We start from the raw sequence: 22,826 nt of genomic DNA, 5'->3' as shown, positions 1-22,826 counted from the left end.
CCCTCACACAGTGAGACTGGACCGTCACACAGCTCAGCACTGTCCCTCACAGTGAGACTGGACCCTCACACAGCTCAGCACTGACCCTCACACACTGAGACTGGACCGTCACACAGCTCAGCACTGACCCTCAGTGAGACTGGACACTCACACAGCTCAGCACTGACCCTCACACAGAGAGACTGGACCCTCGCTCAGCTCAGCACTGACCCTGTGCTCACAGTGAGATTAGACCCTCACACACCTCAGCACTGACCCTCCCAGTGAGACTGGACCCTCACTCAGCTCAGCACTAACCCTCATAGTGAGACTGGACCCTCACACAGCACAGTACTGACCCTCACACAGTGAGACTGGACCTTCACACAGCTCAGCACTGAACCTCACAGTGAGACTGGACCCTCACACAGTTCAGCACTGACCCTGTGCTCACCATGAGACTGGACCCTCACACAGCACAGCACTGACCCTCACACAGTGAGACTGGACCCTCACACAGCTCAGTACTGACCCTGTGCTCAGTGAGATTGGACCCTCACACAGCTCAGCACTGACCCTCACACAGAGACTGGACCTTCACACAGCTCAGCACTGACCCTGTGCTCACAGTGAGTCTCGACCCTTACACAGCTCAGCACTGACCCTGTGCTCACCATGAGAGTGGTCCCTCACACACCTCAGCACTGACCCTCACACAGTGAGACTGGACCCTCACACAGCGCAGCACTTACCCTGACACAGTGAGACTGGACGCTCACACAGCTCAGCACTGACCCTCACACAGTGAGACTGGACCCTCACACAGCTCAGTACTGACCCTCACACACTGAGACTGGACCCTCACACATCTCAGCACTGACCCTCACACAGAGAGACTGGACCCTCACACAGCTCAGCACTGACCCTCACAGAGAGACTGGACCCTCACACAGCTCAGCACTGACCCTCATAGTGAGACTGGACCCTCACACAGCTCAGTACTGACCCTCACACAGAGAGACTGGACCCTCACACAGCTCAGTACTGACCCTCACACAGTGAGACTGGACCCTCACACAGCACAGCACTGACCCTCACACAGTGAGACTGGACCATCACACAGCTCAGCACTGACCCTCACACAGTGAGCCTGGACCCTCACACAGCGAGGCTGGACCCTCACACAGCTCAGCACTGACCCTCACACAGCTCAGCACTGACCCTCACACAGTGAGACTGGACCTTCACACAGCTCATCACTGACCCTCACAGTTACACTGGGCCCTCACACAGCTCAGCACTGACCCTCACACAGTGGGATTGGACCCTCACAGCTCAGCACTGACCCTCACACAGAGACTGGAACCTCACACAGCTCAGCACTGACCCTCACACAGTGAGGCTGGACCGTCACACAGCTCAGCACTGACGCTCACACAGTGAGACTGGACCCTCACACAGCACAGCACTGACCCTGTGCTCACCATGAGACTGGACCCTCCCACAGCTCAGCACTTACCCTCACACAGCACAGCACTGACCCTCACACAGAGAGACTGGACCCTTACACAGCTCAGCACTGACACTGTACTCACCATGAGACTGGACCCTCACACAGCACAGTACTGACCCTCACACAGTGAGACTGGACCCTCACACAGCTCAGCACTGACTCTCACACAGAGAGACTGGACCCTCACACAGCTCAGCACTGACCCTGTGCTCACAGTGAGGCTGGACGCTCACACAGCTCAGCACTGACCCTCAGTAAGACTGGACCCTCACACAGGGGACCTTCAACAGCTCAGCACTGACCCTCACACAGTGAGACTGGACTCTCACACAGCTCAGCACTGACCCTCACACAGTGAGACTGGACACTCATACAGCTCAGCACTGGCCCTCACACAGTGAGACTGGACCCTCACACAGCTCAGCACTGACCCTCACACAGTGAGACTGGACCTTCACACAGCTCAGCACTGACCCTCACAGTTACACTGGACCCTCACACAGCTCAGCACTGACCCTCCCACAGTGAGGCTGGACCGTCACACAGCTCAGCACTGACCCTCCCACAGTGAGGCTGGACCGTCACACAGCTCAGCACTGACCCTCACACAGTGAGACTGGACCCTCCCACAGCTCAGCACTTACCCTCACACAGCACAGCACTGACCCTCACAGTGAGACTGGACCCTCACACAACTCAGTACTGATCCTGTGCTCAGTGAGATTGGACCCTCACACAGTGAGATTGGACTCTCACACAGCTCAGTACTGACCCTGACACAGTGAGACTGGACCGTCACACAGCTCAGCACTTACCCTCAAAAAGTGAGACTGCACCCTCACACAGCTCAGCACTGACCCTCACACAGTGAGATTGGACCCTCACACAGCTGAGCACTGACCCTCACACAGAGAGACTGGACCCTTACACAGCTCAGCACTGACCCTGTGCTCACCATGAGAGTGGACCCTCACACAGCTCAGCACTGACCCTCACACAGTGAGACTGGACCGTCACACAGCTCAACACTTACCCTCAAAAAGTGAGACTGCACCCTCACACAGCTCAGCACTGACCCTCACACAGTGAGACTGGACCCTCACACAGCTCAGCACTGACCCTCACACAGTGAGACTGGACCCTCACACAGCTCAGCACTGACCCTCACACAGTGGGACTGGACCCTCATACAGCGAGACTGGACCCTCACACAGCGCAGCACTGACCCTGACACAGTGAGACTGGACACTCACACAGCTCAGCACTGACCCTCACACAGTGAGACTGGACCCTCACACAGCTCAGCACTGACCCTCACACAGCTCAGCACTGACCCTCACACAGCTCAGCACTGACCCTCACACAGTGAGACTGGACCCTCACACAGCTCAGCACTGACCCTCACACAGTGAGACTGGACTCTCACACAGCTCAGCACTGACCCTCACACAGAGAGACTGGACCCTCACACAGCTCAGCACTGACCCTGTGCTCACAGTGAGTCTCGACCCTTACACAGCTCAGCACTGACCCTGTGCTCACCATGAGACTGGACCCGCACACAGCTCAGCACTGACCCTCACACAGCTCAGCACTGACCCTCACACAGTGAGACTGGACCCTCACACAGCTCAGCACTGACCCTCACACAGTGAGATTGGACCCTCACACAGCTCAGCACTGACCCTCACACAGAGAGACTGGACCCTTACACAGCTCAGCACTGACCCTGTGCTCACCATGAGAGTGGACCCTCACAAAGCTCAGCACTGTCCCTCAAAAAGTGAGACTGGACCCTCACACAGCTCAGCACTGACCCTCACACAGTGAGACTGGACCCTCACACAGCTCAGCATTGACCCTCAGTGAGACTGGACACTCACACAGCTCAGCACTGACCCTCACACAGAGAGACTGGACCCTCACACAGCTCAGCACTGAACCTATGCTCACCATGAGAGTGGAACCTCACACAGCTCAGCACTGACCCTCACATAGAGATTAGACCCTCACACACCTCAGCACGGACCCTCACAGACCTCAGCACGGACCCTCACAGAGTGAGACTGGACCCTCATACAGCGAGACTGGACCCTCACACAGCTCAGCACTGACCCTCACACAGTGAGACTGGACCCTCACACAGCTCAGCACTGACCCTCACACAGTGAGACTGGACCCTCACACAGCTCAGCACTGACTCTCTCACAGTGAGACTGGACCCTCACACAGCTCAGCACTGTCCCTCACACAGTGAGACTGGACCGTCACACAGCTCAGCACTGTCCCTCACAGTGAGACTGGACCCTCACACAGCTCAGCACTGACCCTCACACACTGAGACTGGACCCTCGCTCAGCTCAGCACTGACCCTGTGCTCACAGTGAGATTAGACCCTCACACACCTCAGCACTGACCCTCCCAGTGAGACTGGACCCTCACTCAGCTCAGCACTAACCCTCATAGTGAGACTGGACCCTCACACAGTGAGACTGGACCCTCACACAGTGAGACTGGACTCTCACACAGCTCAGCACTGACCCTCAAACAGCGAGACTGGACCCTCACACAGCTCAGCACTGACCCTCACAGTGAGGCTGGACCCTCACACAGCTCAGCACTGACCCTGTGCTCACCATGAGACTGGACCCTCACACAGCACAGCACTGACCCTCACACAGTGAGACTGGACCCTCACACAGCTCAGTACTGACCCTGTGCTCAGTGAGATTGGACACTCACACAGCTCAGCACTGACCCTGTGCTCACCATGAGAGTGGACCCTCACACACCTCAGCACTGACCATCACACAGTGGAACTGGACCCTCATACAGCGAGACTGGACCCTCACACACCGCAGCACTGACCCTGACACAGTGAGACTGGACCCTCACACAGCTCAGCACTGACCCTCACACAGTGAGACTGGACCCTCACACAGCTCAGCACTTACCCTCACACAGAGAGACTGGACCCTCACACAGCTCAGCACTGACCCTGTGCTCACAGTGAGTCTCGACCCTTACACAGCTCAGCACTGACCCTCACACAGCTCAGCACTGACCCTCACAGTGAGACTGGACCGTCACACAGCTCAGCACTGACCCTCACACAGTGAGATTGGACACTCATACAGCTCAGCACTGACCCTCACACAGTGAGACTGGACCCTCACACATCTCAGCACTGACCCTCATACAGTGAGACTGGACCTTCACACAGGGGACCTTCACACAGGGGACCTTCACACAGGGGACCTTCACACAGCTCAGCACTGACCCTCCCACAGTGAGGCTGGACCTTCACACAGCTCATCACTGACCCTCACAGTTACACTGGACCCTCACACAGCTCAGCACTGACCCTCACACAGTGGGATTGGACCCTCACACAGCTCAGCACTGACCCTCACACAGAGACTGGAACCTCACACAGCTCAGCACTGACCCTCCCACAGTGAGGCTGGACCGTCACACAGCTCAGCACTGACGCTCACACAGTGAGACTGGACCCTCCCACAGCTCAGCACTTACCCTCACACAGCACAGCACTGACCCTCACAGTGAGACTGGACCCTCACACAACTCAGTACTGATCCTGTGCTCACCATGAGAGTGGACCCTCACACAGCTCAGCACTGACCCTCACACAGCGAGACTGGACCGTCACACAGCTCAGCACTTACCCTCAAAAAGTGAGACTGCACCCTCACACAGCTCAGCACTGACCTTCACACAGTGAGTCTCGACCCTTACACAGCTCAGCACTGACCCTGTGCTCACCATGAGAGTGGACCCTCACACAGCTCAGCACTGACCCTCACACAGTGAGACTGGACCCTCACACAGCTCAGCACTGACCCTCACACAGTGGGACTGGACCCTCATACAGCGAGACTGGACCCTCACACAGCGCAGCACTGACCCTCACACAGTGAGACTGGACCCTCACACAGCTCAGCACTGACCCTCACACAGCTCAGCACTGACCCTCACACAGCTCAGCACTGACCCTCACACAGTGAGACTGGACCCTCACACAGCTCAGCACTGACCCTCACACAGTGAGACTGGACTCTCACACAGCTCAGCACTGACCCTCACACAGAGAGACTGGACCCTCACACAGCTCAGCACTGACCCTGTGCTCACAGTGAGTCTCGACCCTTACACAGCTCAGCACTGACCCTGTGCTCACCATGAGACTGGACCCGCACACAGCTCAGCACTGACCCTCACACAGCTCAGTACTGACCCTCACACAGTGAGACTGGACCCTCACACAGCTCAGCAGTGACCCTCATACAGTGAGGCTGGACCGTCACACAGCTCAGCACTGACGCTCACACAGTGAGACTGGACCCTCACACAGCACAGCACTGACCCTCACACAGTGAGACTGGACCCTCCCACAGCTCAGCACTTACCCTCACACAGCACAGCACTGACCCTCACACAGAGAGACTGGACCCTCACTCAGCTCAGCACTAACCCTCACAGTGAGACTGGACCCTCACACAGTGAGACTGGACTCTCACACAGCTCAGCACTGACCCTCACAGTGAGGCTGGACCCTCACACAGCTCAGCACTGACCCTGTGCTCACCATGAGATTGGACCCGCACACAGCACAGCACTGACCCTCACACAGTGAGACTGGTCCTTCACACAGCTCAGCACTGACCCTGTGCTCAGTGAGTCTCGACCCTTACACAGCTCAGCACTGACCCGGTGCTCACCATGAGAGTGGACCCTCACACACCTCAGCACTGACCCTCACACAGTGGGACTGGACCCTCATACAGCGAGACTGGACCCTCACACAGCGCAGCACTGACCCTGACACAGTGAGACTGGACACTCACACAGCTCAGCACTGACCCTCACAAGGAGAGACTGGACCCTCACACAGCTCAGCACTGACCCTCACACAGCTCAGCACTGACCCTCACACAGTGAGACTGGACCCTCACACAGCTCAGCACTGACCCTCACACAGTTACACTGGACCCTCACACAGCTCAGCACTGACCCTCACACAGTGGGATTGGACCCTCACACAGCTCAGCACTGACACTCACAGTTACACTGGACCCTCACACAGCTCAGCACTGACCCTCACACAGCTCAGCACTGACCCTGTGCTCACCATGTGAGTGGACCCTCACACAGCTCAGCACTGACACTCACATAGAGATTAGACCCTCACACATCTCAGCACTGACCCTCACACAGTGAGACTGGACCTTCACACAGGGGACCTTCACACAGGGGACCTTCACACAGCTCAGCACTGACCCTCACACAGTGAGACTGGACTCTCACACAGCTCAGCACTGACCCTCACACAGTGAGACTGGACCCTCACACAGCTCAGCACTGACCCTCACACAGAGACTGGAACCTCACACGGCTCAGCACTGACCCTCCCACAGTGAGGCTGGACCGTCACACAGCTCAGCACTGATGCTCACACAGTGAGACTGGACCCTCACACAGCACAGCACTGACCCTCACACAGTGAGACTGGACCCTCACACAACTCAGTACTGATCCTGTGCTCAGTGAGATTGGACTCTCACACAGTTCAGTACTGACCCTGACACAGTGAGACTGGACCGTCACACAGCTCAGCACTTACCCTCAAAAAGTGAGATTGGACCCTCACACAGCTCAGCACTGACCCTCACACAGAGAGACTGGACCCTTACACAGCTCAGCACTGACCCTGTGCTCACCATGTGAGTGGACCCTCACACAGCTCAGCACTGACACTCACATAGAGATTAGACCCTCACACACCTCAGCACGGACCCTCACAGACCTCAGCACGGACCCTCACAGAGTGAGACTGGACCCTCATACAGCGAGACTGGACCCTCACACAGCTCAGCACTGACTCTCTCACAGTGAGACTGGACACTCACACAGCTCAGCACTGACCCTCACACAGAGAGACTGCACCCTCACACAGCTCAGCACTGACCCTGTGCTCAGTGAATCTCGACCCTGACACAGCTCAGCACTGACCCTGTGCTCACCATGAGATTAGACCCTCACACACCTCAGCACTGACCCTCCCAGTGAGACTGGACCCTTACTCAGCTCAGCACTAACCCTCATAGTGAGACTGGACCCTCACACAGTGAGACTGGACCCTCACACAGTGAGACTGGACTCTCACAGAGCTCAGCACTGACCCAGTGCTCACCATGAGACTGGACCCTCACACAGCACATTACTGACCCTCACACAGTGAGACTGGACCTTCACACAGCTCAGCACTGAACCTCACACAGGTGAGACTGGACCCTCACACAGTTCAGCACTGACCCTGTGCTCACCATGAGACTGGACCCTCACACAGCACAGCACTGACCCTCACACAGCTCAGTACTGACCCTGTGCTCAGTGAGATTGGACCCTCACACAGCTCAGCACTGACCCTCACACAGAGAGACTGGACCTTCACACAGCTCAGCACTGACCCTGTGCTCACCATGAGAGTGGACCCTCACACACCTCAGCACTGACCCTCACACAGTGAGACTGGACCCTCATACAGCGAGACTGGACCCTCACACAGTGCAGCACTGACCCTGACACAGTGAGACTGGACCCTCACACAGCTCAGCACTGTCCCTCCCACAGTGAGACTGGACCCTCACACAGCTCAGCACTGACCCTCACACAGTGAGGCTGGACCGTCACACAGCTCAGCACTGACGCTCACAGTGAGACTGGACCCTCACACAGCACAGCACTGACCCTCACACAGTGAGACTGGACCCTTCCACAGCTCAGTACTTCCCCTCACACAGCACAGCACTGACCCTCACAGTGAGACTGGACCCTCACACAGCTCAGCACTGACCCTCACACAGTGAGACTGGACCCTCACACAGCTCAGTACTGACCCTCACACAGTGAGATTGGACCCTCACACAGCTCAGTACTGTCCCTGTGCTCACAGTGGGATTGGACCCTCACACAGCTCAGCACTGACCCTGACACAGTGAGACTGGACCCTCACACAACTCAGTACTGACCCTCACACAGAGACTGGACCCTCACACAGCTCAGTACTGACCCTCACACAGTGAGACTGGACCTCACACAGCTCAGTACTGACCCTCACACAGTGAGACTGGACCTCACACAGCTCAGTACTGACCCTCACAGTGAGACTGGACCCTCACACAACTCAGTACTGACCCTCACACAGAGACTGGACCCTCACACAGCTCAGTACTGACCCTCACACAGTGAGACTGGACCTCACACAGCTCAGTACTGACCCTCACACAGTGAGACTGGACCTCACACAGCTCAGTACTGACCCTCACAGTGAGACTGGACCCTCACACAGCTCAGTACTGACCCTCACACAGTGAGACTGGACCCTCACACAGCTCAGCACTGACCCTCACACAGTGAGGCTGGACCGTCACACAGCTCAGCACTGACGCTCACAGTGAGACTGGACCCTCACACAGCACAGCACTGACCCTCACACAGTGAGACTGGACCCTCCCACAGCTCAGTACTTCCCCTCACACAGCACAGCACTGACCCTCACAGTGAGACTGGACCCTCACACAGCTCAGCACTGACCCTCACACAGTGAGACTGGACCCTCACACAGCTCAGTACTGACCCTCACACAGTGAGATTGGACCCTCACACAGCTCAGTACTGTCCCTGTGCTCACAGTGGGATTGGACCCTCACACAGCTCAGCACTGACCCTGACACAGTGAGACTGGACCCTCACACAACTCAGTACTGACCCTCACACAGAGACTGGACCCTCACACAGCTCAGTACTGACCCTCACACAGTGAGACTGGACCTCACACAGCTCAGTACTGACCCTCACACAGTGAGACTGGACCTCACACAGCTCAGTACTGACCCTCACAGTGAGACTGGACCCTCACACAGCTCAGTACTGACCCTCACACAGAGAGACTGGACCCTCACACAGAGAGACTGGACCCTCACACAGCTCAGCACTGACCCTCACACAGAGAGACTGGACCCTCACACAGCTCAGCACTGACCCTGTGCTCACCATGAGACTGGACCCTCACACAGCTCAGCACTGACCCTCACATAGAGAGACTGGACCTCACACAGCTCAGTACTGACCCTCACACAGTGAGACTGGACCTCACACAGCTCAGTACTGACCCTCACACAGTGAGACTGGACCTCACACAGCTCAGTACTGACCCTCACACAGTGAGACTGGACCCTCACACAGCTCAGCACTGACCCTGTGCTCACAGTGAGCCCAGATCCTTTCTCAGACTTACCATAAAACACGATGACTTTCTCCTCGAGCCCGCCGTGCTCCACCTCACAGGAGTACCTGCCCTGGTCCTCGGGGTCAAACTCCGTCCATCTGTTGATCTGGTAGCGGCTGTCGTGGTTGGGTAGGATCCCACTGGACACGGTCTCCTCGAGGAACATCCCTTCTCTCCGCAGAGTCACCTCGATGGCTTGAGGGTAAAACCCGGTGGCGACACAGGACAGGCGTTTAGCATCACCTGGACGGATAAAGAACACGGCGGGGGGAACTGAGAGAGAGAGAGAAAGGGAGTTAGTAAAGGAACTTCGACAGAGAAAAACCCCCAACCACACAGGCCGACGCCCAGTGCCCGCCCTCAGTCTCCCCCCTCGCCTTCCCAGCTCTCCGAGCACCACCCCCCCCAATCGTTCTCAATCTCCCCCAGCCCGCTCTCAAAACTCCCCCCGAGCTCTCAGTCCCAACCACCTCCATCTGCTCTCAGTTCCCTCCCCCTTCTCCCGCTCTCAGTCCCCTCCCCCTTCTCCCGCTCTCAGTCCCCTCCCCCTTCTCCCGCTCTCATTCCCCCCCCCACCGCTCTCATTCCCCCCTCCACCGCTCTCATTCCCCCCCCCCCACTGCTCTCATTCCCCCCCCCCCACTGCTCTCATTCCCCCCCCCCACTGCTCTCATTCCCCCCCCCCACTGCTCTCATTCCCCCCCCCCCACTGCTCTCATTCCCCCCCCCACTGCTCTCATTCCCCCCCCCCCCCACTGCTCTCATTCCCCCCCCCCCCACTGCTCTCATTCCCCCCCCCCCACTGCTCTCATTCCCCCCCCCCCCCACTGCTCTCATTCCCCCCCCCCCCCACTGCTCTCATTCCCCCCCCCCCACTGCTCTCATTCCCCCCCCCCCCCCACTGCTCTCATTCCCCCCCCCCCCCACTGCTCTCATTCCCCCCCCCCCCCACTGCTCTCATTCCCCCCCCCCCCCCACTGCTCTCATTCCCCCCCCCCCACTGCTCTCATTCCCCCCCCCCCCACTGCTCTCATTCCCCCCCCCCCCACTGCTCTCATTCCCCCCCCCCCACTGCTCTCATTCCCCCCCCCCCCACTGCTCTCATTCCCCCCCCCCCCACTGCTCTCATTCCCCCCCCCCCACTGCTCTCATTCCCCCCCCCCTGCTCTCATTCTCCCCCCCCCCCACCGCTCTCATTCCCCCCCCCCACCGCTCTCATTCCCCCCCCCCACCGCTCTCATTCCCCCCCCCCACCGCTCTCATTCCCCCCCCCCACCGCTCTCATTCCCCCCCCCCACCGCTCTCATTCCCCCCCCCCCACTGCTCTCATTCCCCCCCCCCCCACTGCTCTCATTTCCCCCCCCCCCCCACTGCTCTCATTCCCCCCCCCCCACTGCTCTCATTCCCCCCCCCCCACTGCTCTCATTCCCCCCCCCCCACTGCTCTCATTCCCCCCCCCCCACTGCTCTCATTCCCCCCCCCCCACTGCTCTCATTCCCCCCCCCCCACTGCTCTCATTCCCCCCCCCCCACTGCTCTCATTCCCCCCCCCCACTGCTCTCATTCCCCCCCCCCACTGCTCTCATTCCCCCCCCCCCACTGCTCTCATTCCCCCCCCCCCACTGCTCTCATTCCCCCCCCCCGCTCTCATTCCCCCCCCCGCTCTCATTCCCCCCCCCCCCGCTCTCATTCCCCCCCCCCCCCGCTCTCATTCCCCCCCCCCCCCCCCGCTCTCATTCCCCCCCCCCCCCCCCCGCTCTCATTCCCCCCCCCCCCCCCCGCTCTCATCCCCCCCCCCCCCCGCTCTCATCCCCCCCCCCCCGCTCTCATTCCCCCCCCCCCCCGCTCTCATTCCCCCCCCCCCCCCGCTCTCATTCCCCCCCCCCCCCGCTCTCATTCCCCCCCCCCCCGCTCTCATTCCCCCCCCCCCCGCTCTCATTCCCCCCCCCCCGCTCTCATTCCCCCCCCCCCCCCGCTCTCATTCCCCCCCCCCCCCCCGCTCTCATTCCCCCCCCCCCCCGCTCTCATTCCCCCCCCCCCCGCTCTCATTCCCCCCCCCCCCCCCGCTCTCATTCCCCCCCCCCCCCCCGCTCTCATTCCCCCCCCCCCCCCCCGCTCTCATTCCCCCCCCCCCCCCGCTCTCATTCCCCCCCCCCCCCGCTCTCATTCCCCCCCCCCCCCGCTCTCATTCCCCCCCCCCCCGCTCTCATTCCCCCCCCCCCCCCGCTCTCATTCCCCCCCCCCCCCCGCTCTCATTCCCCCCCCCCCCGCTCTCATTCCCCCCCCCCCCCCGCTCTCATTCCCCCCCCCGCTCTCATTCCCCCCCCCCCCCCGCTCTCATTCCCCCCCCCCCCCCGCTCTCATTCCCCCCCCCCCGCTCTCATTCTCCCCCCCCCCCCGCTCTCATTCCCCCCCCCCCCCCTGCTCTCAGCACCCCCCCTGCTCTCAGCACCCCCCCTGCTCTCAGCACCCTCCCTGCTCTCTCCCTCCCTCTCAGTGCATCAGTTCAGAGTTTGGTAAGTAGGTGAGTCTTAAAGGCTAATCTCTTAAGGATTCAGAGTTAAAATCTCTTTTATACGATTTGGAGGTTGGTGGCAATTGCCAGTAGCCTCCAAGTAAAATTAACAGTTAAATATTTAGGATTCTTGCAGGCTGAAGTAGAGACAAACTAGGTAGCTAGCTCTCCAGCAGTCTGCTAAATAGCCAGTTAGTTAAAACTGGCTCTTTGAACAGCTGACCAGTGCTGACTTATCTGAGGCACAAACTGTTTACAAACCGAGGGCAGGGTGCTGGTAGCTTGGAATGCAGCAGCTCAATGAAAAAACAAGAGTTTGGTAAGTGGGACAGTTCGGTGAAGTGGGGGCCGGAGGTGTTGCTTTGCCTTGTTTTTCCTAACTTTTTCTACAGAGCGGCGGCGTACTTGAGCGGGAGCAGATCGAGGCCCGAGAGTGGGAATAAAAGCCAGAGTAGAACATATGACCAGCATGAAATCCTGGACTAGTTTTGATCGCTTGGTTGGGTCGGAGAGGAATTTTCCCAGATTTTTTCCCCAATTGGCCTGGGTTTTTATCTGTTTTTTTGCCTCTCCTAGGACATCGCCCGGCTCCGGGTGAGGAGAACTCTGCTGTGTGACATCATAGGGATTGCAGGTAAGTGATTGTGGGGTAAGTTTTTCTTTAAATGAACATACAGCACATAACTAAATACTAAAAAACTAATATTTAGTTGTTTAACTAATTTAATAAACTATATACGGTAAATATTGATTAATGCTAAACTCATTAATTAAGTAATATAATGGGAAAACAGGCAATGTGTTGCTGCTGGAATATATGGGAGCTTCTGGACATTTTGGTCCAGGGCGACTGCATCTGCAATAAGTGTCTGCGGCTCGACAAACTTCAGCTCCGAGTGGAGGAGCTGGTGATTGAGCTGCAGACATTGCGAAACATCAAGGAGGGAGAAAGTTACCTGGACCTTTTTCTCCAGGAAGTAGCCACACCCTCTAGATTAAATACATTAGAATTGGCACATGGTCAGGGACAGGAGGGTGTGACTGCAAGTGAAGCAGGTAAGGGGATCCAGGCGGTAGCATTGCAGGAGCCTCAGTCCCTGCACTTGTCCAATAGATTTGAGGTCCTTGCAACACTTGTGGACAAGTGTGCAGACTGCGGGATAGATGAGCAGACTGACCAAAGCACCGCCCCCCGCCCCACTAGCTCACTCTCTGTCTGTCCCCCCCGCCCCCACTCGCTCGCTCACTCTGTTCCCCCACTCGCTCGCTCTGTTCCCCCGCTCACTCTCTGTTCACACCCCCACTCGCTCACTCTCTGTTCACACCCCCACTCGCTCACTCTCTGTTCACACCCCCACTCGCTCACTCTCTGTTCACACCCCCACTCGCTCACTCTCTGTTCCCACCCCCACTCGCTCACTCTCTGTCTGTACCCCCCTCACTCGCTCACTCTCTGTCTGTACCCCCCTCACTCGCTCACTCTCTGTCTGTACCCCCCTCACTCGCTCGCTCTCTGTCTGTACCCCCCTCACTCGCTCGCTCTCTGTCTGTACCCCCCCACTCGCTCGCTCTCTGTCTGTTCCCCCCCACTCGCTCGCTCAGTTTCCCCCCCCGCTCACTCTCTGTTCCCACCCCCACTCGCTCACTCTCTGTCTGTTCCCCCCCACTCGCTCGCTCAGTTTCCCCCCCCGCTCACTCTCTGTCTGTCCCCCCCCACTCGCTCACTGTCTGTCTGTCCCCCCCCTCACTCGCTCACTCTCTATCTGTCCCCCCCCCCCCCCCTCACTCGCTCACTCTCTGTCCCCCCCCTCACTCGCTCACTCTCTGTCTGTCTGCCCTCCCACTCGCTCACTCTCTATCTATCCCCCCTCACTCACTTGCTCTCAGTAACCTCTCTCCGTACTGCAGGTATTTCTTCAGCCACTCGATACACTCCTGCTCCAGGAATCTCTTCCACCGCTGGTTGGTGCCCCTTTGCTGGTCCTTCCAATTTTTGACGCTCTCTCCCCATGATACTGGCGTGACCCACACCATGTGATCCTTGTCAAAACTGATATAGTCTCGCCCATCCCAGCCCTTCTGGTGCGACCCGCTCGTGGTCCCATCATCCTGCAGTTCACAGCTAGTCACCTCCTGGTACGTGTGAATTCCTGTCAATCAAACACACACAGCCAATCAGACCCAGCCCGACTGGGAGACCCTCCCACCACACCACCTCCCTCAGCTCACAGCTGGTCATACATCACCTGGGAGGCCAACGGTATTTAAAGGACCACTTCCCCCGCCTGGTTCCTTATCTGTGTATTTAAAGGATCCCCTGCTCCCGATCTGTGTATGTAAAGGGCACCTGTTCTATATCTGTGTATTTAAAGGACTGATCTAATTGGTTGACGCCCCTGGTCTAAGAGGTGGATACTATTTTTCCCAGGGATCTTGGCTCTCAGAGCTCGCTCCACTCCATGGCTTGCTCCCCATTCCTCAACTGATGGAAACATCGCGACCACGGTGAGAGGGCGAGGACTCACCTCCCGACTGGTTGGTCCGGGCCATGAGGATCTGAATAATGACCTTCAGAAGCTCCTCACGCTCTGATATGAGTTGTAATTTCCGCTTCCAGGACTCTGGCCCCTCACTCTCCACCATCCACTGCTCCCGTGGTATCAACTTCTGCCGATCGCTGTCATACATAAGAAACTGGACGTCGTCCACATAACCAACACCCACATACTCCGGCAGACCAGGAGTCGGAGTCATGGAAGTAAGGAAATACCGGAGAGAGTGAGAGCCTGAAACACAGAGAAAGAAACATCAGGACATGAACCCTGGAATCAACCCCCCACACATCAGACTTCAGGGCATGAACCCAAAACATCATCATGGGTGGGTGTTCCCGAGTTTAACCCCCAGACGGTTGTATATCTAAGTTTGCTGATGACACTAATTTAGTTGGCAGTGTAAATTGTGTCGATGAGGGGCAGGAAGTTCCAAAGGGACATTGACAGAGTAAGTGAGCGGACAAAAATGTGGCAAATGGAGTTCAATGTTGGCAAGTGAGAGTTCATGAATTTTGGAGCCAAGAAAGATAAATCTGAATATGTTCTACATGGTGGGAAACTAGGAGCTGTGGAGGAGAAATTATTTAAAGCCAGTGGACCAGAACAATAAGGATTTGGAAAATCTAATGGAATGTTGGCCTTTATCTCGAGTGCAGCAATACAAAGGGGAGAAAGTTGTGTTGCAGCTGAACAGAGCTCCAGTTAGACCCCATCCAGAGTACTGCATTCAGTTCTGAGCGCTGCACCTCAGGAAAGATATACTGGCCTTGGAGGGTGTGCAGTGCAGATTCAGCAGAATGATACCAAGGGTGGGTTTGGAAGAACGTGATCTGTCTTACCATCTGGATCACATTCTCGCTCTGAACTCTCCCTCCCCCCCCCTTTCGACCTGGATTACATTCTTCCACCATCCCTACTGTGCTCTCCATGCTTTTTATCCCCGTCCCGAGTTCCTGACTTCCTTTCGCGTCTCTCCGATTTCCCCCCTCTCTCCCCCTAATTCCCTCCGTTTCCCGCTCTTCTCCCGATTCCTTCTCCCACCAATTCCCTCTCCCCCTCCCACTGATTCCCTCTATCCTCCTTTCTCCCCCCGATTCCCCCCTCCCTCTTTCTCACCCCTCTCGCTCTCTTCCCCCCCCTCTCTCCACCGTCCCACCCTTTCTCCCCGATTCCCTCTCAGTCCCCCTCCCGCTCCTCCCGATTTCCTCTCTCTGCCCCCTCCCCCCAATTCCCCCTCTTTCCTGAGTCTGATTCCCTCTCCCGCCCCCGCCCCAACCCCATTCTCCCTCCCCTCCGGCCAGCATGGATCTCGTGACGGGCCTAGTCCTACGGAGCTGAACAAAGCATGGCCCATACTACACTGCAACCGTAACTGTGGAGTATTGCGCTCGCGTGGACGGACCTCGGTGACAGCGGGCATGTGCAGAAGGACACAAACGTTCATGCATATAATCACTGATAAATTAGGCTTGTATTCCCTTGGGTATAGAATATTGAATGGCGATCTAATTGAGGTGTTTAAAATGTTAGAAGGATTTGATGGTCAATATGGAGAAACTAGTGCCTCTGGTGCTTGATTCAAGAAGGAAGAGACAGAATGTTAAAATTAGAGCTAGACCGTTCAGGTTCAGGATCGAAATCAGGAAGCACTTTGAGTCACAAGGCGCAGTGGAAATCTGGAACTCTCTAGCCCCAAAACGCTGTGGACGCTGAGGCTCAATTGGAGCCTTCAAAACTGAAATTAAATTAATGTTTTTTTGTTCCCCAAGGGTATCTTGGATATGGAGCAAAGGCAGGGAAATGGAGTTAAGTTACAAATGAACAATGATCTAATTGAATGGTGGAACAGGTGGGAGGGGCTGAATACCCTTCTCCTGTGGTCCGCGCTCTCCACTCTCTAGTCCACTGCCCCTGCTTCTGTCCCCGCCATGGTCTCTCTCTCTCTCCAGCCCCAGTACCCAGCCTGATACTGACCCTCTCACACCCCATTACCCCAGGGTTAATGCCCCAGTACCCAGCCTGGTACTGACCCTCTCACATCCTATTACCCCAGGGTTAATGCCCCAGTACCCAGCCTAGTACTGACCCTCTCGCACCCCATTACCCCAGGGTTAATGCCCCAGTACCCAGCTCTCACTGACCCTCTCACACCCTATTACCCCAGGGTTAATGCCCCAGTACCCAGCTCTCACTGAGCCTCTCACACACCATTACTTACCTGTAGAGACTCCTCCACACAGAAGGGCCAGCACGATCAGTCCGATCATTGTTGCTTCCCTCGACAGGCTGGGAGAGCAGTTTGTGTGCAATCCTTTTCCAAGGGTCTGTTTATCTAAATCCGTGAGCTGTGCCCAATTCAGACCGTGTGATTCCTTAACCCAGTGCTGATCCTGGACGGTCCCGGTGTGTCCTGTGCTGACACTGAGCCTCCTGGACGGTCCCCCTGTGTGTCCTGTGCTGACACTGAGCCTCCTGGACGGTCCCTCTGTGTCCTTTGCTGATACTGAGCCTCCTGGACGGTCCCTGTGTGTCCTGTGCTTACACTGAGTCTCCTGGACGGTCCCTGTGTGTCCTGTGTTGACACTGATCCTCCTGGACGGTCCCTCTGTGCCTTGTGCTGACACCGAGCCTTTGTCCAGTGCTGATTATATTAAACTCAGACTCCTCCGTAATATTTGGACACAAATGTCCGCTCGAACCAATCAGAATAAAAACAGGTTGTGAGTCAGCAGGCTCCGGGTAGAAGTGTCCCCAAGTTTTTATGTTGGTGTCAAAATAAACTTTCCAAAGATTGTGAGTTAGCCAATCAGAGAAATACTGCGAGTTGCATCATCAGTTGTCAGGTCGGATGAACTGAAGAAGGTTGGAACATTAACCGGAAAGTGAAAGCAGTTTGATACAGAACATGACAGAGAAAAGGACATTAGGGACAGGAGGAGGCCATTCAGCCCCTCGGGCCTCATCCGCCATTCAATCAGATCACGGCTGATCTCTACCTCAACTCCATTTACCCAGCTTTGCTCCATATCCTTCGCTACCCTTACCCAGCAGCTCCAATTGTCCCAAGTAGCTCAGTGGGTAGCACCCTCACTGAGTCAGAAGGTTGTGGGTTCAGGTCTCACTCCAGGGACTTGAGCACAACAATCTAGGTTGACACTCCAGTGCAGTGCTGAGGGAGCACTGCAATTGGATCAGATGTTAAACCGAGGTTTTGTCTGCTCTCTCGGGTGGACGTAAAAGATCCCACAGCACTATTTTGCAGAACAGCAGGGGAGTTATCCCTGGTGTCCAAGGGCCAATATTTATCCCTCAATCATCATAACAAAAACAGGTAATCTGGTCATTATCACGTTGCTGTTTGTGGGACATTGCTGCGCACAAATTGGCTGCTGCGTTTCCTCCATTATACAGTGACACTTCAAAAAGTACAGGTTAAACCTCCATTATCCGGCACCCTCGAGACCTGGCCTGTGCTGAATAACGGATTATGCTGGATGAGAGGTCAGCGTTCCGGGGGGGCAGGAGGTCGAAGTCCCGGGCAGGCCCGAAGTGTCAGTGGGCCACGAAGGAAGTGTCGGCGGGCCGGGCGTTGGTGCGGCCCCGGGGTCGGAGCGGGTCGGAGCGGGTGGAGCGGCCCCAGGGTCGGAGCGGCCCCAGGGTCGGAGCGGCCCCTGGGTCGGAGCGGCCCCAGGGTCGGAGCGGTCGGAGCGGCCCCACGTCGGAGCGGGCCGACTGTCGGAGCAGCCCCAAAGTCGGGGTGGAGGCCGGCTGCGTTCTGCACATGCGCCCCCGGCCGCCAGAATCGTGACGGATAACGGAGTCCCGGATAAGGGCGGTCCAACCTGTACTTCATTGGAGGTGAAGCGCTTTGGGACATCCAGTGGTCGAGAAAGGCGCTATATAAATGCAAGTTTTCTTCCAACATCCTCAGGCTTTTGGAGAGAGTTCTGGATTTCTACTACCCATTGTGTGAAAATGTGCTTCCTGATTTCACTCCTAAATCACCCGTGCTCTAATTTTGATTATGTCCTCTCTTTCTTGATTCCCCAACCAGAGGAAACAGTTTCACCGTTTCTACCCTATCGAAACCTGTTAACATTATAAACATCTGGATTCGATCAGCCCTCAACTTTCTATACTCCAGGGAATACAAACCAAGTTAAAGCAACCTCCCTTTAAAGCTTCGCATCTTTCTGGTCAATCTGTGCTGCACCCCCGCCCAGACCAATCTATCCTTCCTGAGGTGCGGGGCCCAAAACTGAAAGCTGAACTTCAGATGGTTCTGACCAGGGCTCTGTACAGTTGGAGCAGAACTTTCTCCCCTTTGTATTCCAGCCCCTCAAGTTAAAGGCCAACATTCCATTAGACAGACTGGGGAAATGGGCATGGGGAAAGAGCAGGGGAATGGGACTAATTAGACAGCTTTTTCAGAGCCAGCACAGGCACGATGGGCTAAATGGCCTCCTACACTGCATCATTCTATGATTCTAGGACTGAACTAAACAAACTGCAATTTCACAGTGGTGGGTTTAAACAAACACTGAATGAGATAACGATCTCCCTGGTGTGAAATCTATTTCCTGGGGATGTCTTCCTGCATCGTTACCTCTGATATCCCTCAAGGATTAATCCTTGGCCCTTTGCAAATGGCCTTCTTCTTGCTGTATCAGTCTATGATTTTATTCTATGAGTCTATGTGACGCCCTGCGGTGTGACAAACCTGAGGCATGACACCTATTGGTGTGATGGCCATGAGCTGGCTCAAAGCGCTATCCAATTAGCCCCATTTCCCTGCTCTTTCCCCATACCCAGCAAATTTTTGCCCTTGAAGTATTGATCCAGTTCCCTTTTCAAAGTTGTATAGAATCTTTCAGGCAGTGCATTCCAGATCACATCTCACTGTGTAAAAAATTCTCATCTTTGGCTCTTTTGCCAATTACGTTAAATCTGTGTGACACCCTGAGGCATAAGGCTGAACACCGCAGTGGTATCGGGAGATGATTCTGGGCCTACTCCAGTACAGTTGTGGCTCGCACAGTGAGTGTGGGAACGGTGCTCGATGCTGGGGTTTTATGGTGAACGAAGGTGGAGTAAACTTTGGTTTCTCGGAAGAAGCTGGACTGCAGCCAGTGCAGAGACTGTGGACAGTGCTGACCTCACCGGGCAGGATTCAGGCCCTGACACTCAGTTACCTGTCGTTGTGTTTGTCTATAGAATAACAGTGACTACGCATCAAATAATTCACAGCTTGTGGGGCATCCTGGGGACAGGAACAGTGCAGTATAGACTCGGCTTTGATCAACAACTTTCTAAAACTTAGCTCAGGGACTTTCCAACAGAGATAAACACAAGGGAGGGGCAGGGAGCAACCAACTGCATGGGGGCAGGGAGGGAGAGAGGGAAGGGAGGTAGGGGCAGAGAGGGAGTGAGGGCAGGAAGGAGGATGGGAAGGGGGGAACAAGGAAAGAGAGGGGGCAGGGAGGGAGCGAGGGGAGGGCAGGGAAGAAGGGAGGGGAGCAGGCCTGGGTGAGTTGGATATCTCTTGGGTGGGGGGAGGTGAGGGGGGGTTTGGTGGGAGGGAGAGGGAAGGCCGGGGCTAGAGAGGCCCAGTGACTGTGTCTGGTGCCCAGGGGATCAGTCCTGCTTCTCCAGGCCCCACGGTATAAATTACACTCACCCTGGCCTCTTCTGGCCATGTTCCTCGCTCCTGCCTGGCCTCGACATCTTCCCCCTGACCTGCTGAACTTTAACCCCCTCCCAGCACCACTCCCGCTGACCTGCTGAACTTTAATCCCCTCCCAGCCCAGCTCCCCCTTGATACGTCCTTACTACACAGTATAAAAGCACATGAGGTCCATGCTTGAGAGAAGGTCAGTCTGTGACCTGACTTTATTCCCTAGCACTCAAGTGATGAAGGTGGGTGGAGCTTCCCCTTTTATGCCTGAAGGCCCAGGTTAGGAGTGGTCGGGTCATTGTTCTCACAGTGTACAACTTAGGTCAGATTATACATGGGTTACAATGATGGTTGAATACATGACATCACCTCCCCCGCAAAGTCTTATTGAGATCACAGGTTGAGTCTCTCTGGTGGTTTACGCTATCTTGCAGAGCGCCTGAGTTGGGGCTCCGGTTGTTGGGCGCTGGCCTGAGTGTCTGCTGTTTGCGGTGCCTCAGGCCTATCCAGACTTCCCACAGTGATTGGGCTCTTCTCCCTTTGGTTCCGGTGTTTGGTCACCTGTGGTGGAGTGAACTCTACATCGTGTTCTTCCTCTGCTTCGATGGGGTTGCTGAACCTCCTTTTTGTTTGATCCACGTGTTTGCGGCAGATTTGTCCATTGGTAAGTTTAACTACCAGAATCGTATTTCCCTCTTTGGCAATCACAGTGCCTGCGAGCCATTTGGGCCCTGCAGCGTACTTGAGGACAAAAACAGGATCATTTACATCAATACATCGCGCCCTCGCATTCCTGTCATGGTAGTCATATTGTGGCTGGCGCCTGCTCTCGACAATTTCTTTCAAGGTGGGGTGTATAAGGGATAGCCGGGTTTTGAGCGTCATTTTCATTAGCAGCTCTGCGGGTGGAATCCCTGTGAGCGAGTGTGGTCGGGATCTATAGGCCAACATGAGGCATGATAAGCGGGTTTGTCGGGAACCCCCTTGGATTCTGAGCATCCACTGTTTGATTATCTGCACTGCTCGTTCTGCCTGGTCGTTTGAGGCTGGCTTGAACGGTGCCGTTCTGACATGGTTAATTCCATTGCCTGCCATGAAGTCCTGGAATTCAGTGCTTGTGAAGCACGGGCCATTGTCGCTGACCAAGACGTCCGGTAGACCGTGGGCGGCGAACATTGCCCGTAGACTTTCTACCGTGGCAGAGGCTGTGCTTGAATTTAAAATGACACACTCGATCCATTTGGAGTAGGCGTCTACTACAACCAAAAACATTTTTCCCATGAAAGGACCTGCGTCGTCCACATGGATGCGTGACCAAGGCTTGGCGGGCCATGGCCAGGGGCTAAGGGGGGCTTCCCTGGGCGCATTGCCCAGCTGGGCACACGTGTTGCACCTGCGAACACAAAGTTCCAGATCTGCGTCTATTCCTGGCCAACAAACGTGTGACCTGGCAATTGCCTTCATTGTGACAATGCCCGGGTGCTCATTGTGGAGTTCTCTGATGAACACCTCTCTGTCCATCTGGGGCATGACTACGCGGTTTCCCCACAGTAGGCAATCGGCCTGAATCGAGAGTTCATCCCTGCGCCTGTGAAATGGTTTAAATTCCTCAGAGCATGCCCTGTACATGGCTGCCCAGTCCCCATTTAGGACACATTTCTTGACGAGAGACAATAGCGGGTCTCTATTTGTCCAGACTTTAATCTGACGGGCTGTCACGGGTGAGCCTTCACTTCCGAAAGCTTCAACAGCCATGACCATCTCAGCAGCATGCTCGGTAGCCCCCTCAATGGTGGCTAATGGGAGCCTGCTGAGTGCATCGGCGCAGTTTTCAGTGCCCGGTCTGTGCCGAATTGTGTAGTCATAGGCGGCTAACGTGAGTGCCCACCTCGGTATGCAGGCCGATGCGTTTGCATTTATGGCCTTGTTGTCGGCCAAAAGGGACGGTAGGGGGTTGTGATCTGTCTCCAGCTCAAATTTCCTGCCAAACAGGTACTGGTGCATTTTCTTTACTGCATATACACATGCGAGCGCCTCCTTTTCTACCATCCCGTAACCCCTTTCTGCCTGGGCCAGACTCCTAAAGGCATAAGCTACCGGCTGTAACTGACCCTTAACATTGACATGCTGCAACACACACCCGACACCATAGGACGACGCATCGCACTTTAACACAAGTTTCTTACATGGGTCGTATAGTGTTAAAAGAGTGTTGGAACATAACAAATTGCGTGCTCTATTAAAAGTCCTTTCTTGGCTGTCCCCCCCAGACCCATTTGCGAC

At 56.0% G+C, this 22,826-nt stretch overlaps 1 protein-coding gene across 4 annotated transcripts in view; it reads right to left on the bottom strand.

Moving 5' to 3' along the window:
* The window catches only part of LOC139229847 (class I histocompatibility antigen, F10 alpha chain-like), a 138,173-nt gene extending 120,949 nt beyond the window's left edge, over positions 1-17,224 (bottom strand). For all 4 annotated transcript variants that reach the window (XM_070861463.1, XM_070861462.1, XM_070861465.1 and 1 more), the window contains exons 1-4: positions 17,088-17,224; positions 14,840-15,100; positions 14,192-14,464; positions 9,810-10,073 (exon numbers count right to left, since the gene is read on the bottom strand). In XM_070861463.1, coding sequence (XP_070717564.1) covers positions 9,810-10,073; positions 14,192-14,464; positions 14,840-15,100; positions 17,088-17,136 — 847 coding nt within the window. In that variant the 5' untranslated portion in view covers positions 17,137-17,224. The remainder of the gene's footprint in view (positions 1-9,809; positions 10,074-14,191; positions 14,465-14,839; positions 15,101-17,087) is intronic.
* Between the last annotated feature and the right edge of the window lie 5,602 nt (positions 17,225-22,826).

The sequence above is a fragment of the Pristiophorus japonicus genome, chromosome 19, assembly GCF_044704955.1.
Source record: "Pristiophorus japonicus isolate sPriJap1 chromosome 19, sPriJap1.hap1, whole genome shotgun sequence".
Taxonomy (NCBI): domain Eukaryota; kingdom Metazoa; phylum Chordata; class Chondrichthyes; family Pristiophoridae; genus Pristiophorus; species Pristiophorus japonicus.
Note: the sequence above shows the minus strand (reverse complement) of the source record. Positions and strands in the feature narration are given on the sequence as shown.